The sequence below is a fragment of the Pomacea canaliculata genome, linkage group LG11 (genome assembly GCF_003073045.1).
Source record: "Pomacea canaliculata isolate SZHN2017 linkage group LG11, ASM307304v1, whole genome shotgun sequence".
Classification (NCBI taxonomy): Eukaryota; Metazoa; Mollusca; class Gastropoda; order Architaenioglossa; family Ampullariidae; genus Pomacea; species Pomacea canaliculata.
The window spans coordinates 15491903-15504696 of NC_037600.1; the positions used below are offsets into that span (position 1 = coordinate 15491903).

At 39.0% G+C, this 12794-nt stretch overlaps 1 protein-coding gene across 2 annotated transcripts in view; it reads right to left on the reverse strand.

Moving 5' to 3' along the window:
- Positions 1-11370, reverse strand: part of LOC112574775 (hillarin-like) — a 35384-nt gene extending 24014 nt beyond the window's left edge. Inside the window, exons 1-2 of one of the 2 annotated variants that reach the window (XM_025256042.1) lie at positions 11040-11370; positions 10066-10144 (exon numbers count right to left, since the gene is read on the reverse strand). In XM_025256042.1, the coding sequence (XP_025111827.1) occupies positions 10066-10074 (9 nt within the window). In that variant the 5' untranslated portion in view covers positions 10075-10144; positions 11040-11370. Of the gene's footprint in view, positions 1-10065; positions 10370-11039 lie in introns of those variants that run through there. The other variant, XM_025256043.1, reaches the window with a different exon arrangement.
- Positions 11371-12794: the final 1424 nt, after the last annotated feature.

Genomic DNA, 12794 nt, shown 5'->3' on the forward strand with positions numbered 1-12794 from the left:
ATGAATCACCGTGGTGACACCTGTGTGCAGACAGGATGTGGCAGCAGCTGCATATCGCATTACTAAGGAGAAGTGAGGTGTGGAGAAAGTGGTGCAGTGGCAAATCAACATGACCTCTTGTCTGTCACGTGTTAGCTACGTAGTTATTAGATGTAGCTAATTAGCAGAATGGTGGGAAGTGAGTGTGTAGTATGCTTAAACAATCATGAAAAAGGACAATCCTCGAATATGAAGATTTAACATTGTGGTTGATGAAGAATCATGGTCTTCGCACTGGGTTCTCGAAAAGGAAGGTTGTAACCGAGATCCGTTCAGATTCTCCGCTGTGAGTTTGTCTAGGAAACTGCCATATTTGGATTTGTACCATCTTATAATTTATTTGGAAAACTCTTAATAATTAATAACATTATTTATTTATACTTTATTTATACCTTCTTCTCCAAGTCCACCATCCTGTCACAGGATTTGGCGGCGTTGAAGAGAACGAGACAACCAAACCGTTTACAGTTGTGACCAAACAGTGTTACTGGCTCATCGCCTAGAAACTCCAGAAACTCAGCCAGAGCCTGGTGTATGGTCACGGCATCCACCTGCCTGCCCCTGTGATACAAGCCACCTTCAGCAAACCTCAGTCCACTGACAATTTCTGCTTGAACCTCAATCGGCTTTTTTAGACATCGGCTCTCTAAATAATTTTTGCTCAAGATTTTCAACTTTCAAAAGTGATATCGGGTATGACACCCGTGGCCTTAGCGAGGACCTTGTCAGTGAAACCTTTCAAACTTTCGGTTCGCTCGCTGGCTCAGTGGTGACGTGATCGGGAAAATCAGATGACTAGTCTCGTGACTAGACTCCACCCAAACATAGTAACGGACAAGGACAGTCTACAAAGTGTGTCAACAGTGAACATACCTCTAGTCAGGATTGTTGCTATGAATGTTTTGACTTGATCATACGTTGATTATGGTAAAACTGTTATTTTTGTGCCTCATTGTGAAACAAAAGTTTCTGTGTAGCTGGTGTTAACATGAATATCTTTTCATTTATTTTTGTTATAATGAGATTTTTTTTGTTCCGTAGCAATGACCTTTTAAATGGTTGGTGTTATGTTTACTGTAGTAACAGTTGTAAGATAGGATTCCGCATTTACCGACTTATTTAAAGCCATCAGTTAGAATGGATAAGGGTATCAGTAAAAAAGATTTGTTTAGAGGAAAACTGACGAATCACAGAGGAGAAGATAGCTGTGTGTTATAGATTAAGGACTTAAAGCTAACACAAAATCTTACCTACCTAGTCAGCTAATGATTTCCGTTATTGAAGACAACAATCCTTTGTATATATACCTACATGAGATAAACAGCACTATAAAGTGTATCTATACTTATATGGGAAGAGCCATAGTTTTGCTGTATACAATTCTAACAAACAGTGCAGAAGTCCAGGTGTGAAGTCAGCTAGTACATGTCTGTACAGGTAGGAGTTTAATTTTAAAGTCATATCATTGTCATATAAGTATTGCTATATATAGAGGCACACATAATGGCGGTGGCTTTTAAAGAAGACGAGGTGTGTTTATATTCAAGATGTAACCATTCAAACGATTTGTTTAATCAAATCTGTGTTTCTCTCAGCAGTTATGCAGGAGGAAGATTGAGTCACCATACATGTTCGCGAGATCTTTTTATACTAAACACTCGCAAAACACATCGATCCTGCCTCGACATTCTGGTCAACTCTGGGTCAGCTTTTACGATGACCATGGTCGAGTCAGCGCAATTTTTTTGACTTGATGGCTCAGTGGTGACGTGATCTGGAAATCAGGTGACTAGTCTCGTGACTAAACACCAACCAGACATAGCAAAGGGCAAAGGAAATGTACATAAGTGTATTGTGTAAGTGTGTGTGTAAGTAAGAGAGGTACGTCCGTCTATTGGTACCGCAGTGTTCGTCTCTTCTTTTACTCCAAACTATCGCCAACCCTCTAAAATATCCGCATGTTGCTATTTAAACACATGCATAAACACAGTGTCGTTGTGTAAAAATAACAATAAAATTATGAATACAATCTTTTATCACTACTGTAAGCAATAAAACTATCAAAAAAGTCATATCACTTAATACATTGCGGTTCAGTAGTGTATTTCTCAGTTGTGTTTTAACTTCTGGAACCCCAAATACGACTCTTGTGAAAACGATAAAGAAAAGCATTGGTGAAAGTGATGGATACCTGCGAAGTTTTAAATCATACAAGCAAGATGGCAATAAAATTTAATTTTAATCACATTTCCGGTCTTCTTTTATACTTCTTTTATACTGATTTTCCGTGTAAACTTCAAGACTGAACACGTACACAGTGATTTCAAGGGTACACTTATCACCCTACAGCCTGTACATTTATATTTGACTTATGCAAATTTATGTATATATTATGTATACCGTGTACTCACGTCAAGTTCCTCCTCGCTTTCTCCAATCAGAATAAGGGCTGCAACGATGACGTCATTGACGTGGTCTGGACGTTTCCCCTCAGTCGCCTCTTCTTTTTTCCTGAGATACTGCGCCATCTTTTTAATTTCTTCCTGGCCCTCTTCAAACCAAGCCTGGACCCGAGCTATTTCACTGACACAGGTGTTGTCTATTTTCTTGAAGCATGCACGGAGTTCTTCCAGGGATTTACTTTTAACGGCCTTCTCCATTTCTGCACAGATAAATTGAAGACAGTTACATAAGTCATACCCCCATCCACACAAATAATCTACCTGCAGAAACAGCCACGTGTACCAGCTACGTGAGTTCCTAGTGTTATTTCTTCATGTCTATACTGTCAACACAAAATCAAAAAAATTATTTAGGTTTAAAAATCGTACCCTCCTGACACAATGCCACTAGAATTTTCCTTGCGTTCTCAATGTCTCCTTTGTTGTGAAGGTTTGCAGCCATGCAGTTTCTGATGCTCCGATTCAGCTCATCCAAGTTTCCTTCCTGTGCAGAGACACGCACATCCTCTATCATACGTCTGTAGCACGTTTCTCTGGCTCGTATTCTTTTGTCTAATGTCTGGTCTTTAATATCAGCCCTCTCGTCCCTTGAGGAAACTTTCTCTAACATCTCTGAGTCATCCTTGCCAACAGAGACCCAAGCATCTTCATAGAACTGTAATGTTTTCTGTAAAATATAAATATTTATATTGAGACAATATGCTATTCATTTTGAGTGTTTGGTAGTTCAGTTAGTGTTACAGGTAAATTTACACAAGGTGCATAGTATTATTTAACGACTTATGACTATCAAAAATCTTATTATGACTGTCTGCTTATACAGACCACTGTTTTTACAAACAATACAGTAGATACATAAAAAAGGTAAAACAGACTCTAATGTTCATCATACAAGCAATGACCTAATAGTTTAAACGTAGAAACCAACTGCAAAGGTGAAATTATTACATAATCTGAGAGCATGATTTTCTGAGCTTTTCATATTATAAATACCCTAACATAAAAAAAGATAAGGTGGTCGGCGTAACCAGCTATACTCTGCTATTTACACTGTTTATTAGACCACGTCTTAAGCACGCGACAGCATCATTCGTAATGTCTATACAATCTAACACGTGCATGAATTTCTAAAATAGAAATACCTTTTTGTCTTCGTCCGTGATTACTTCATTCAGCCTTTGATGGCTGGTCAGCAAGTAGTTCAGAACATGAAAACTAAACAACTGTTTTGTAGACTGATCATTTTCTGTGATGTTTTTTATAGCATCGACTTCAATGGAATATTCCGGTGTCGGGTCGTCTGCCGGGAGTCTCGCCGTGACCGTTACGTTATCGCCTTTTCGCTTTACAATGACGTTGTCATGAAATTCTTCCGGTTTCCGGGTGGAGTGGACCAGTCTGGCAAAAATGTCCACATAATCTTTAATTTTGAAGTTTAAGCTGATCTCCTCACCACTTTTGACAGGCACAACCCCTTCCGTGTGGGAAGGCTCCGACAACCCAGCTTCAGCAGCTGCTTCACCAAAGCCAAAGCCGTTTTCTGGGCTGGACGGCAAGGGCTGTGTGTCTGGATCGGCTTTATCACAGACGATCTGAAATTTGACTAGGTGAAAGATTTTATCTCCATGAACTCCTAGAACTATAAATTTATATGTTCCTGTTACTGGAAGTTTGACCAGAAGTGAAGACGTCTGCTGAGTCCGCTTTATTCTGGAAGAAAACTGTCATGTATTAAATAAAGAAATCGTACTTTGGTAGTTATTGATAACATGTTTTTCTGTTCCCAGTAAGATACTAACTATTGCAGACATTATCTTCAACATTATAATATTATAATGTCATAACTTTATCTTTAAGAAATCTAAAAGGTAAATATTTGCTATTTTCGAGAAAATTGCCACATTATACAATATTCAAATAGTTAAACAATTTTATTGTCTTTTCACAACTGACGCTATATGGTGACAAAAGTAGTATTTATTTTTCGACCTTCCTGTGCGATATTTCTTGTGAGTATAAAGAGTATTATCCTTACATAGTTACGTAGAATTCTGTTTGTATCTCCTGTGGAAATTTTCTTCCTGAACGACCTTCATCGAAAAACATTTTGTACTCCAATTTATAGCCACCTCCCTGACTAAACATGTCGATTAAACACCATCCAGTTGAGGACTTGATCACGCACGTGAACGGGTTGATCAGCTTCCATCCAGACGAAAAATACGGATAAATTAAACTAGGTACCTCAACGAACTTCTCTGGTGTCCATGGTTCAGTCAGCAATTGCTTCTCTTTGTCATATGGGTGACAGATGTAAATCATCTCCTCAGGGTCAGTCAGGAAATAATAGTCGTTAAAATTTGGCGTCAGGGTACCGACCTTTGCTGTGAGACTAAACAACAAATAGTAACATAATGACTGAGAAAACTGTCAGTATAAAGTGTAATATTCTGTAAGTGTTACTGAAAAGATCTTGAGCTCAGTAAGTGTTGCATCGCCATACTATCATTCCCGAATACATTTACTGTATGTTGTGTTTGAAAACAAAGAATGAGTCATTAATTAATCGAAAGTAATATACAAGTTTTCGTGCTAATAGACTGAATGTCATCATGCAAACAAATTGCTCTTGTGTTCTTCTAAGTAGACTGTTAGTATTGGTTTTAGTTTTTCTCTGAACAATGCCAACGCTTTTAGTGACCTGCCGAAAGTTGATACGAGATATACATCACAAAAGACAATAGTTTAAGAAAGTTTTACTGCAATTGTTCTTTTAAATTAAAGGTAAATGTGATTTTTTAAATGGTAATGCATGATAGACAATACATAAATTTGGATTGCTAACATTTTCAACGGTGTACAGATATTTATAAAATACATTGGAATATAATTTATTGTACTTGCAAAAGTAACAGGAATGATAGCATCAGGTTTATGTGTAATGGGATTTCTACAGATTATGCAAAGGCCTTTTTCGACATCATTATGTTGATCAATACTGTTGCATGCGATTAAAAAGCTACAAAATGGATTAAGATTTTTCCTAGTTGTAGGAGATAAGTAATTAAAAAAATTGCCAAGCCCAAATGGACCAACCAGCTTTCAAAATGCTTTTAGAGGACTAGGACCTGAATAATTTATTATTCGCACACGCTACTAACACTGTTGGGAATAAAAAAAAGCAAAGGTCGTCCCCTATCCTTTTTAGTTCGTTGGTGGTGAGGTGTTAGAGAGCTTACTTTTCTAGGGGCCACCTATTACTTGAGGGCGATGCTCATCTCACCCTCACTGCTTTACCTTCCCCGACCCTCTATGGAGTCAGGTACCATTGCCACCAGCTGTCAACTGGGGAAAGTTTGCTGCGCTAATCGGGTATTGAACCGGCGTGCTTTCAGTTCGGACGCCTGTATGTAGAGATTCTACTACAACAATAATAATTTAAAAATCCTATCACTGAGACTACACAGAAACAAAAGGAAAAATAATTATTCTGTGAAGGGCGTGCAGCCACAGTACAGGCATCATGGGTGTTGGAACACGATTATGACAGTCAGCAGCGGTCACAGATCCTTACACCATGGTGTTGGAACACATGCACCTGATTTAACACGAGTACATCGACATAATTACAATAACAAGAAAACCCTGTTATAATCGCAGAAAGGAATAGGTGTATTTTTTCATCCTCCTATGTGATTATTTCTGTTCCTTCATGTACTAGTTTCTGTGCCAAACGCTACAGACATGCTCTTATAGGCGCATAATGATGCGTCATTTACAATAGCACATTCAATTATAGTAAGGATATGGATGGTAAGACGGCGAGAAGGAGAAAAGACGGAAACCGCCGTTAGAAGAAGACGCTCGCCTATAGAGACATGTCTACCACCTCAACCCCGAAAACGACCTAAAAATGCTAAGGACGACCTACAGCTTGACTTTACTTATCTTATCTCATCCAGATTCTTTGTAATTTAGCGCAGTTTTATCCTTTATTACTTTTATCGATTACAAAAAATACCTTCACAAAACGTTACACGTAAATGGGAAACAAGTTAAAAAGTTACCTTGTTCTTATTGGCTTTCCATAATCCTCAACCAGCAACAAATCTTTCTCTTGGAAGCCACTTAATACTACAAAGGCCCAGCGAGGAAACACGAACCGCCAGCTGTTTGCCACGTAAACAACTGCCCAGGTATTTTGTGCTATATCAACATCACCTGGCTCGTAGGTTGTACATTTTGCCTTGCCGTCCACAAGAACGCATGGGATTCTTGCAGCTCTGTGAAATAATTACAATTATTAACTTAGAAGTGCTAGCATGACAGCTGTATATTATAGACCAGGGGTCTCAAACTCATATTAGCATGTGGGCCGCAGTGGAAAGTAACAGCCAGTCAGCGGGCCGCACCACGAAAAGAAAATGTAGTTTTTCATTAAATTTTACGAACACTACTGTCACTGCAGTTAAATGCTAAAAATAAAGTTTTTATAATTATTAATTACATTTAGTGTAGTTTTATTACATGCACAGGCAGTTTAGTTATTAAAATAAGTTGACGTATGTCTCTGTCACTTAATAACGGGGGTAATTTTCACTGCGGGAGTTAATCACCAGCAACAAAAACATACGATATACACCGCGGACGTGGCGAGGGCCGCACAAAAATGTTTCGCGGGCCGCATTCGGCCCGCGGGCCGCGTGTTTGAGACCCCTGTTATAGACGGTCCTTTCATGGATGTTACGATGCGAGTAAATATTAATTTAGTGATACAAACGATTACCTGCACATCTTGGCGAACATTTTACCGATTAAACTATCATCTTTTGATGCCTCCTGTAGGTAACATTCTGGACTGTTGTTATCTCCGCAGCTGCCTGTCTCTTGTCGAAATCCTATGTTCTGAGCCTTCATCCACACAAAAATGGCTCTTAACTTGTGTAGATCGGAGCTCAAATGGCTGGTGAGGTGCTGGACAAGTTCATCGAAACTGTCTTTTGGTGAATCAAGTTTCTGAAACACGCACAAAATGAGGTATTCGAAAGGACAGCGTAAAAATTTGATAGAAAGAAGAATCGAACAAGTCGTTATTTCTTAATCCTGTTTGATAGAAGTTTTTGTGACAAGTTTCTATTACATTGTCATCAGAGGAACTCCTCGAATTAAGTTGTTACCAGCAGCAAGCAGGGCTGTTATGAACCACATCCCAGGGAACGGAGATTTAAAATAATTGGGGCAACCGCTCTCCTCGTGTCTTGATATTTCGTACGACGGTTAATAAGAATGTGAAACCGTTCTCTGCCCTAATCAGTTTTATACCATTTCATAGACCTGTAGTTTCGTTGATTTCTTAAAGACACACAACTACAATGTATCGTAGTTTATTTTGAGAGTGCATTACTTCTGTTTTAATCTATATTCTATCTATATTTTCGGACAGTAAGACAGTAGTAGGGAGAACACTGTACCAAGCAACAACTCTTAAGCCATCCTGTGAAGTGAGGAAATCAGTCATGCAAAAGTTTGGAAGTAAATTACTCTGTTGTTCATAAGAAAGTAATTAAAGTGACCATGTTTTATTCATCGTTGCAAACTATGACTATGCTCAGTAGCTATTAATAGTAATGTTTTTTTTATTTATACCGCCCGAGCGTCCTTCTCCACCTCTGTGAAGTCTACATCTCGAAGTAGGTCCTCCTTGAGGGTCTCCGGTGGACATAGAGGTGGATACCAGTCCTCGAGCTCCCATAGCTCCTTATCCTTAAAGTAGACATAGAGATTAAGAAAACCTTAGCAAAATAAGAACGACTCTTGCCTTGCTTTAATAATTACCTAATGAGACATTTTCCACACTTACCTACTTTGCGTTTAACGTATCATTCCTTGTTTACTACTTTTACCTTGTTGTAATATGATTGTTACATCGATTCAGGTTCATTTTTAATACCGTCTTTTCCCATTTTTCCCATTTTTTGTCGTATTCTTCTCCACATCACTTTTGTCAGCAGGTAGGATTACATCACAGCAAACTACAGTGTCAGGTGTCAAACATTTTTCTATTCCTGCCTTTCTCTCAGTGCTTGGAGACGCACCGGGAATAGACAGGTAGCTTACAGCAGACCACGGCTGACGTCATTTTCCAGTCTATTTATATCCGGTTCGCGGGGTCGATGACTTCTCCCGCTGACTGTAACAACGTCTGACGTCATGACTATGCTACGTCACGCGCCGTCTGCTTGATGCTGAGTCTGCTGCTTGTTCTAGCTATGGGGATGCACTGTTCATGGCCCCTCCCAACCCTGTCCGCGGTTTAGGCGCGAAAAGCCTTCACACGCTTTAGAGTCACGTGGGTGTTGTGGGCGCGGGTTACAGCCCCTGGGAGAGAATGTAGCGAACCCCGGAGAGTAACGTCCCTCGTGGCATTCTTCCTGAGGCGATGAGAAGAGCGGGTAATTTTGAGAAAGCAGGTCATAGCTATAGGTGGGTCATGGAGGGGGAAGTTTTTTGTTTCATGCTGAGGAAACCTAGTGACCGTTGTTCTTTTGTTTTCTCCACAGGCTTTGTGTAAGTGTAAGTGTTCTTGTACGTGTTTTCGACAGTTCTATCATCTTTGTCATCTTTATCGTCATTGTCATCTTTTTCATCTTACATTCTTCGTATGATCTTGTCAACCTCGTCCTGGTTGTTGTCGTCACTGCATTTCTTCTACTTCGTCACATCTTCTTCGCCCTTTCCGCCCCAGCGTGGACGGAACCTCAACCGTTCTGCGTTTGGTTCTCCCTTCATTTCTTTGTTCCGTCTGCTTCGTCAATTGGTCCTGTTCGTGTAGTCAGCAAGGCAACGGACTGTGAACTAGCAAAGGGTCCCGGCACAGATCGGACAGACAGTGTAGTTGTGGTCAGCGCGAGAGTCTCGTAAGGCAACAGTATGAAGGAGGCAGTGTCAACAGAGTGCACAGTGCTCTACACCTAACGTCAGATATAAAGGACTCATGGGAAACAACTCTAACAGTACTGTGCCGCAGTGTGTGCTGGTGTTTTTTTTTTTTTTTGTCCATTGATTATTTTCCCTTACTAACATCACTCGTTACCTTTTCTTTTCTTTGCTTGGGGTAGTCCCTGCTTCTCTTGCGTCTTGCGTGTCCGTGTGCGTGTACGTGCAAGTGTATTTCTTCAACATTTCTTTTTTCACATTTATCTACATTTTTATTAAACTTCATATTTGTACCATTCATTTTCGTCTTTGTTGTGTCTACCTTCATCAAAGGTTCGACAGGTACGTTGTATCCCGCCTCTGGCTGAGCGATTGGGTGTGTGTTCGTGCGGCTGTGTGAGCGAATGCGAGTGTGCGTCCGGCGACGCTGGAGGCGATACGCGACATATATAGTAATGTACGATTTAATTAGACATGTCATAGCCATAGCTTTGCTTGTACATAAATAAACTGCTTAAATGAGAAATTTACACAAGCACAGGTAAACTCAGATTTTTTCTAAAATCATATGAACATACAAGATCGGAAGATTAAGCGGATAAAATAGTAAAGTCATATGACCTCTGACCTGATTCATTTGTGAAGTGTGCGTATACAAGAGCTCTCAAAACTCTTCTTCTGCAAAGGCTTTGAGTAATATAGATGGTCTGTCATCAGAAAAAAATATTTGTCGATGATAATGATCATTGTAAACATTTTTTGTCTTTTACATTGCACAAATAAAACAGTAATTAGACTTTTTCTGAACGAAGTCTGATCCTGAGAAACCAGGTTTACCCCCAAATATTTTTTAGTGTAACAGATGATAATTATGCTAAGTGGCAATAAGGAATGTCGATACACTTGTAGCAGCAAAACAATAATTCGACAGTACTCCCGAGAAAACTCATTTGGTCCGACATTGTATCAATAGTGCAGGTATTATCTATTTAATGGATTTAAAGAGTAAGAAAAGATGACAAGTCAGCATCACTCTAATGCAAAGCTCAGTGGACAATACGTGTCTAAGTTTTGTTAAAGCAAATAGCATCGGATCTCATTTTTTTAATCTGTTAAAATACTTCGGATTTTGACCAAGGGATTCTAAAACTATCAGTTTTTGTGAAAGCAGAAATATATTTTCTACAGTAAAAAACAAGAGCCCGATATTTCTGTATTTTATTATTGCCTCATACAAATATCACGGGTTTTTGCTAGGGATTGTTTACTTGTGTGAAGTCATGCGTTACACCTTTGTGAATCCAAACAAATTTATAGTTCAGTATTGTGTACTGCTGTTTTTTAAGGGTATTTCTGGATTATTCCTCTCGATTAAGAAGATCTGTAAATATCAAGTTGTACGAAGACAAACTGATAATAGTATTAAAGTATAACCATTTTTATCCAAGTATATCCATGATTACCAGAACTGAGTTGCCATGTACAGGGAACTTTGAAAATTAAGGATCCGATTAGATTTTTCATTTCTGAAAAAAGCGGTTATAAACATATAGTAACAAAGATATGTTTAGTCTCAGAAATAAGCAAATACAAAGTACTCACTATACTTTTCCACGAGGGAGAAGACTCGTTCAGTTTGCAATCCAACCGTAATCCAACCTGCTAGCCCTTGCACCTGTTGCAAGGAGTCGGGTGTTAGGTGCGGCTGTCGAAATGTGTGTAGCGATCTACTCATGGGTCTCACGTGACTTGTGTAAACCAGTGTCTGGCAGGGTGCTTATCAATGTCCATGTCCTTCTAAATAAATTTTCCAGCCTCATGCTGTTTCCTCCTTGTAATCCTTTTTACCACCGATCTTCAGGCTGCGCAATGGTATGTGACAAGAGGTTATCTAATGTCTTCAAGAGCTCACAGACCTCCAGCTACACGATAGGTATGTCTGCCTGCCTACCTTGGTATGTTGAACCGCTCACCTGTATGCTTCCACTTATAGTTTCACACACAGAGTTACACGCACACAGTAGTTCCTTGTTTAGTATTATGTTGGAGAATTAATATGACTAAATTGATCAGGCAAGACTGTAGAAACCATTTATTCATAGGCTCATTAAGTATATTTGATTAAGGGAAGATTACCTACATAATATTGTAATACATCCGGGAAGCTGCTTAGTTCTAGTCAACCTCAGATCAGCGAAGAGGCCCTCCAGATAATATATAATTCTCTTCATGTGTATATTTTGAAGCGGTCTAATAGTGAAGAGCCACAGACTGTCATTTTAAAAGACGATGAGCTCTAATGAAAGTCGTAGACAATATTAGAAATTTACTTAGAGGACCCACACCACTATCAGACGCTTGACTATTCGATACGTAGATAAACTGAATACGAAAGACACTTCTACGGTCTATTTTTGTACAATCGTCTGTATGTAGACTACAGTCATAAGCACTCACGGAAATGATAAGAGTAATCTCACTAAGAGCTGGCCCTTAAAAAACTCCACATTGTGTGCTGCAGGAATAAAATTGGTAGTTTTTTTTTCTTCTCAGCAAAAGCGAGTCTCTCATGAAGGAAACATATTCAAAGGCAGTTTTACATTGCACTTGCAACTAATGATATCGCCCATGATTGATTATGAGTGTGTAGTGTTATGTCGTGAGTAAGAGACCATATAAATAAACAGTGTTTAGTAGAGAGGCCAGTATTCAATGTAAACTCAGTTCTTCCCGAATAGGTCTGTGTGATAAAAGAATGTGTGAAAACGAAAAGGTCGAGAAGAAAGTACTTCCTTGTCTAGCCAAGGTAAAAGGTAAGTAAATGTAAATTCCCAATTTGTTGTCTATTTATATTTTGAAACATCAAACTATATAAGATGTGAGGAGATGAATTAGTATTAAGTATTAAGTTAATTTATTAGAGATGTGTATGGGACACAGATATATTTGAATGTGCCACGAAAGTGAAACTAATGTTATGTCGGAGAATTAATATGTCAACTGATCATGAATTAATTAGGAAAAAAGAACTGACGAACTACTTGCCCAGATATACTCCAACGAGGAAAGTAGGAGAAACATCCACCAATCTTCGTTGCAGTCAACTGTGGTGACTACGTCGCTGTACGACAGAGGTTCGACCCCAAACATCGTTTCCGCAGGCGAAACTATCGTTTGTTTTGATTTTTAGATCGGTTCTCTTGGTTGAGAAAGAGCTATATTTTATTCTTTTACAAGGCAGCAGCTGTTTAGGTTTGTTTTTCTTTTTTGTCTGTCTTCTCCGATTATCTTCTTTCAGCAACAACTTAACAACTAAATAAAACACTTTTAATGAATACACATCGTGAACAAGGTGCG